General features: G+C 37.0%; 1 protein-coding gene across 1 annotated transcript in view; it reads right to left on the bottom strand.

The window, feature by feature from the left end:
- Positions 1-753: 753 nt before the first annotated feature.
- The window catches only part of LOC125463446 (putative interleukin-17 receptor E-like), a 38,662-nt gene continuing 33,415 nt past the window's right edge, over positions 754-6,000 (bottom strand). Inside the window, exons 16-18 of the mRNA XM_048554710.2 lie at positions 5,264-5,380; positions 3,308-3,362; positions 754-2,287 (exon numbers count right to left, since the gene is read on the bottom strand). Coding sequence (XP_048410667.1) covers positions 2,251-2,287; positions 3,308-3,362; positions 5,264-5,380 — 209 coding nt within the window. The 3' untranslated portion in view covers positions 754-2,250. The remainder of the gene's footprint in view (positions 2,288-3,307; positions 3,363-5,263; positions 5,381-6,000) is intronic.

Below are 6,000 nucleotides of genomic sequence, written 5' to 3'. Positions count from 1 at the left end.
TTCCAAGGATCCACTGGGGACCTGTGTGGGATTTCTCAATTGCCAACCCACAAATGTTTCAGGGCTTTTACCAATGCATTTTATCTGTGATTATTTTGGTTTATTTTACTGCCACAGCAAAATCTGTGCCACAGTCAAGACACTAGGCTCTACCATCATAGCTGGCTTCCCCAAGGGCCAGGACACAAGAGATTGAGCACATGCTGTGTTGAGAGAACTATAACATAGCTGAGTTCATCAATAGAAAAGCTTCTGCTCATCCATGTGTGAGTCATCTGCACCAAATGGTATAACATCTTAGAAGTATGAGCCAGGTACCCTGGGACACTACTATAATTGTTCATAACCTTGGGACTCACATCTCTGCTGTGTTTTAAGGACCATTTGCCTTAGAATGACCAAGTCTGATGACTTTGTTGAGCTACTCCCTAACTGAGACAATGTGTGGCTATAATACAGCCCAAAGTGGGATAGAAAATCAATCTGCTGAAGATATGGTTCTAATGCGTGGATCAGCCTGCTGGGCCTTACAATATACTCTTACATGGAGAGAAACTCAACATGAAGTTTATCAAAAATGACACTTAGCCAATTCCTAGCAATATTCAGTCCAGAGTGAACTTTGCTCGACTTCTCACGATCAATTCCAGGTTGGAATAAATGTTCTAGAAGAAGAGAAAACTATATTCAACAGCCACATAAAGAACAACCAAATAAATAGCAAGATGGAAATTCAATAAATAAGGTGTTTTAAATTTTTTTTTTAATTGTGATATATGTAGAAAATTGTTAGATGGATTTTAACTATACAGAATGAGTCAATGAGTCTGTAATACAAACGGTTTTCCACATTTATGTATACATACAGAGCAAATACTTCAGTGACCATGAGCACAACAGGATATTCAGTGAAACGAAATCCACTTAGACATTATAATATTCTGTGTCTAACAAAAATCAGTTTGATAGTTGATAAACTACATTCAATGTTTTTGTCATTCCAAGGATTTTGTGTTGTTTCACTCAAGAACTTTTATAAACCTGTTTCTCAAGCAGAGACTTCAAACAAGAAACTATAAGTTCTACCAGTAAACATAATTGTTAAAAAAAAAACAGATTTCAAAATACACTTGTAAACTGCACAGTTTCTAGCTGTTGATTCACTAATACTGGTTTTAATTTATGTTGTAACATTGAATAAGAAAATTCCTAAAATAAAACAGTGTTTAGATCAAATATACTATAATACCAAACAGTACATCTTCAATAATATCATTTCAATATCAACACATTAGCAAACACATCAATGTACAAGTTGCTTTTGATAGATATTTCAAACTATCTAGTGGAGACAAATATTGATGGATACATATTTAATATATCTCAGCTCAATTATTTCAGTCTTGAATTAAGTCACAGCCTAAAATATTTTCATTTCAGCATTGTACACTGGCCAGCTCATTTTTCTGAATAGATTGTCACAAAGGTATTTACAAAATACTTATACAGAAATATAGAATTGCTACTCCAAGTTTTTACAATTGGTACAACTTAGCTTAAGAGTGGAACCATACTTGAGCATCTTAAACATATTTTACACAGCCATTTATGTCATTAATACTTCAGAGAATGAGAAAATATGCAAATTGGCTTCGTTCAAGTAAAATAAAATTCCCCAATTCTCTGTGCTAGGCAACGATATGCCAATCCATGCAGAATCTAGACTCAGATTTACATCAACACTTAGATTCATGGACGAATTCAAACAAAAGGTTTCTTAACTCCACAGCTACCTACAAGCAACAAGGAATCACTAATCTAAGAACAAAAGGTGAAAAACACTCAATGTGTTCGACAGCTGCAAGCACCACTATAATACATTTAATTCAGAATATACCAGTTGAATAATTAGCGACATCTGGTTTTTTCTGCACCTTTATATGTTTAGACCTGAAAATAAAAGGTTGGTCCATTCTCAAGAGTATAACAACAAAAATATCTAGTCTCAAGCTTATTTGTCTTTCCATTTTTTCATAAATGAATATTGAAGCTTTCTATGTGTGCTCTTGATAAAACTAGAATAACTGTTGCACCCATTATCTTGGGGAACGTCTGCTGCAATAAATAGTAGGATATCTGCTCAATGTTCTAAGCCTTCTTTTCACAGAAGCAGCTCAGGGTAAACTTCTCTTCATCTCACAGAGAAGTGTGGCAAAATCTCTGCTTCACTCCATGTTGATGGTAAAACATTCAGAGGGAAAAGGCTCCTTGTATGTCCACAGATGTTCTGAAAAATAATCAACAACACTTCTATGAAATAGTGATGCAGTTAATAGCCTTTAACTTCCTGTAATTTTACCAAACAATGCTGTGGCTGGAGTAAAAAAACCATAGGATTTAAGCACAAATCAGGTGTGACTTGAACAGACTCCTCTGAAATTAAAGCTGGATCTTTAAGGCATGATAATACATTTTGAATATTTTTTAAACATTCACTACTTTACCATAACCCAGCTAAAGAAAAAGTTTTTTTTAAAAAAGATTGTTTTCAGTCATTTTAAATCCAGCTTTCTTTCCCCCATAGGTGCCAAATTGACATGGAGAAAGTGTTCTTTTTCCATAATATAAACATATTAAAACAAATTTAAGTGATTAAAAGATGTTAAAGCACTGCCTGACTATATTATTTTACGGCAGAATTTTTGTCCACAAGTATACGAAAGAATTTAAGTGGAAACTTGGGTCTATTGGAGAGTAAAACATTTTTCCAAATGGCAGCTCTATTGCCGGCTGTTAAAAACTAACTGCTTAAGGATATTTTCATAAAATAACAAAGATCATCATTGTGCTCATCAATTTTTCCATTATGGCACCATGACCAGTATTACAAGAAGACTGTCATAATAATCTCGGATTTGGTGAATATCTACATATCAATCTCAGTATTAGCTCAAATTAATGTGTTATATATTACTGCTCGCTGCACATTCTCTTTAAAAGGGATTCAAATTGGCAAGTTAAAGGTTCTTCAGGTATGGAGGAACAAGCAGCCCCAAAAAAGATGAAGGCACAGTTTAGAAAGTTACACTTCCAAATATTATTAGGTTAGATCCAATGCAAATTCTAAAATTAATAATCAAAAAAACAGTCTTTTGAGAAATACAATTTCCAATTAATATCAGGCCAAAGCACCGTCAGTAGTGCACACCCACACAATATAAATCTTTCACTATTGATGACTAAAAAGCAAAGTATTGCCTTGCTTTAAATGCTTCTACAACTGTCCACAATTGAAATGTTTTCCTACCTTTTGGATGACTGGTTTGAATGCACAAATACTTTTCTATATGGATGATGAAAATCTATATAAATGTTGAGAGACAAAAAGGAAAATACATCTTTACTATTCTATGCATTGAATTTTCTATTTATAAAGCATGCCAGCAAGCTGCCTAAATCATGCTAGCAAAAGGCACTGTTTGAGTTTCAAGCTTCACTAAATCAAGCCACACTCTCCAGATGGGTATCCTGCTGCAGTTTGCAATGGGAGGTGGTGACTTTGCCAGCCTGCCCAGACACAAGGTGGATCTTGAGGATGTGGCATAGAAATGCATTTTCCTCGATGTGCCCACCTTCTCGCATTCCTCCATTCCTGGCTCATCTATTGCAGCTTATCTATCAGCCAGGCTGAGTTAAAAATCAGCATGATCAGCTCAGGCTGGTAAATAGGCCAATTAGAAACAAAACAATAAAATTCTCTTCATAACAAGGGTGGAAATGTACAGCTCACTTGCAAAAGTCAATAAATGCAAGATCAACTCAACTATCCAAGAGGAAGAAAAATTCCAAAAGATAGGGAAAGAATATTAAGGAACTATGGGTGTTAGGATTTAAAACAACTAAACTGAGCAATTCAATGCAGTAGTTTCAATGACCTGGTTCTGTATTGCAATAAAAGACTAGCATGTATTAAAGTCTTAATGCTAAGAAAGCTTCAACCCCCGAGAGGAAAGGTTCTGAAAAGTGTCTGCTTTTATTAACAAAGAACAAAGAACAAAGAAACCTACAGCACAGGAACAGGCCCTTCAGCCCTCCAAGCCTGCGCCGATCCAGATCCTCTGTCTAACCTGTGATCTATTTTCTAACGGTCTGTGTCCATTTGCTCCCTGCCCATCCATGTACCTGTCCAAATATATCTTAAAAGATGCCAACGTGTCTGCGTCTACCACCTCCGCTGGCAACGCGTTCCAGGTACCCACCACCCTCTGTGTAATGAACTTTCCACGCATATCTCCCTTAAACTTTCCTCCTCTCACTTTGAACTCATGACCCCTACTAATTGAGTCGCCCACTCTGGGGGGAAAAAGCTTTTTGCTATTCACCTGTCTATACCCCTCATGATTTTGTAGACCTCAATTAGGTCCCCCCTCAATCTCCGTCTTTCAAATGAAAATAATCCTAATCTACTCAACCTCTCTTCATAGCTAGCACCCTCCATACCAGGTAACATCCTGGTGAACCTCCTCTGCACCCTCTCCAAAGCATCCACATCCTTTTGGTAATGTCGCGACCAGAACTGTACACAGTACACCAAATGTGGCTGAACCAAAGTCCTATACAACTGCAACATGACCTGCTAACTCTTGTACTCAATACCCCGTCCAATGAAGGAAAGCATGCCATATGCCTTCTTGACCACCCTATTGGCCTGCGTTGTCACCTTCAGGGAACAATGGACTTGAACATCCAGATCTCTCTGTTCATCAATTTTCCCTAGGACTTTTCCATTTACTGTATAGTTCGCCCTTGAATTTGATCGTCCAAAATGCATCACCTCGCATTTGCCCGGATTGAACTCCATCTGCCATTTATCTGCCCAACTCTCCAGTCTATCTGTATTCTGCTGTAATCTCTGACAGTCCCCTTCACTATCTGCTACTCCACCAAACTTAGTGTCATCTGCAAACTTGCTGATCAGACCACCTACACCTTCCTCCAAATCATTTACTTATATCACAAACAACAGTGGTCCCAGCACAGATCTCTGTGGAACACCACTGGTCACAGGTCTCCAATTTGAGAAACTCCATAATTGTTAATTATTACCAAAGCATATTGCTGCTATAAGCTGTACAAAGTGGCAGCTCATACATTAGTAAAAATATTAACGCTTCAAGCTGAAATACATAAATACTTTCAAGACAAAGGAACAGCTAATGTGAACAATTCAAAAAATGAATACTATTTCACTATTATTTCTCACCTCTGCAGAATATGTATCCTGCAACAAGGATCACAGTCAGTAGAATCACTAATATCACACTGACTGTAATTGGCTGGATATTCTGTGAGGAAGTACTTGTGGCTCTTAATTCTGCAACTGGAAAGAAATGGATATTGGATGACTGATTTATATAGTACTGCATAAAATATAAAAGAAATCATATCAGTTGAAACTCAAATTTGCCTTCACCTGCACTCGCATCAATGGTCCCTTCCTTTTCCTCAACACGTAATTCCTGGAGGAATGATGAAGGATGGAGCTTGGTCTCCACTCCCAGACTACCGAATTCCCAATCTTTCCCTCTTATTGTTACACTACTGAAAGACTGATAACATCGGGCTAACATAACAGTCAGAGAACAATGTGTTCATGATTTTATTGTTTGCTCTTCTATCCTTTGGAGACAAACCTCTCCATCAGAAGCTGATCCACCTCACTTTTAATGGTTTCCCATTTCATTCAACTCTGACTTGAAATCAGTGTGGTTAATGGTTGAAACTTCCAACATTCCCTGTATCCTGCTACTTGTAGCAAAATCATTAACATGATTTGATCAAAAAAATAGAAATATTGTGTACAATCTATTCACAAATTGTTTGTCCCATATGAAGATTTATAGCCATCTACTTAAATTCAAACTCCTCAAATGCTGTGAAACTAACTACTGGCAGCTTGTGGTCAGTCAATTGGCATCCAGCAAACTCCTCTACAGAGCT

Source organism: Stegostoma tigrinum, chromosome 25 (genome assembly GCF_030684315.1).
Source record: "Stegostoma tigrinum isolate sSteTig4 chromosome 25, sSteTig4.hap1, whole genome shotgun sequence".
NCBI lineage: Eukaryota > Metazoa > Chordata > Chondrichthyes > Orectolobiformes > Stegostomatidae > Stegostoma > Stegostoma tigrinum.
The sequence above is the reverse complement of the archived record's forward strand: the minus strand, read 5'-3'. Positions and strand labels throughout refer to the sequence as shown.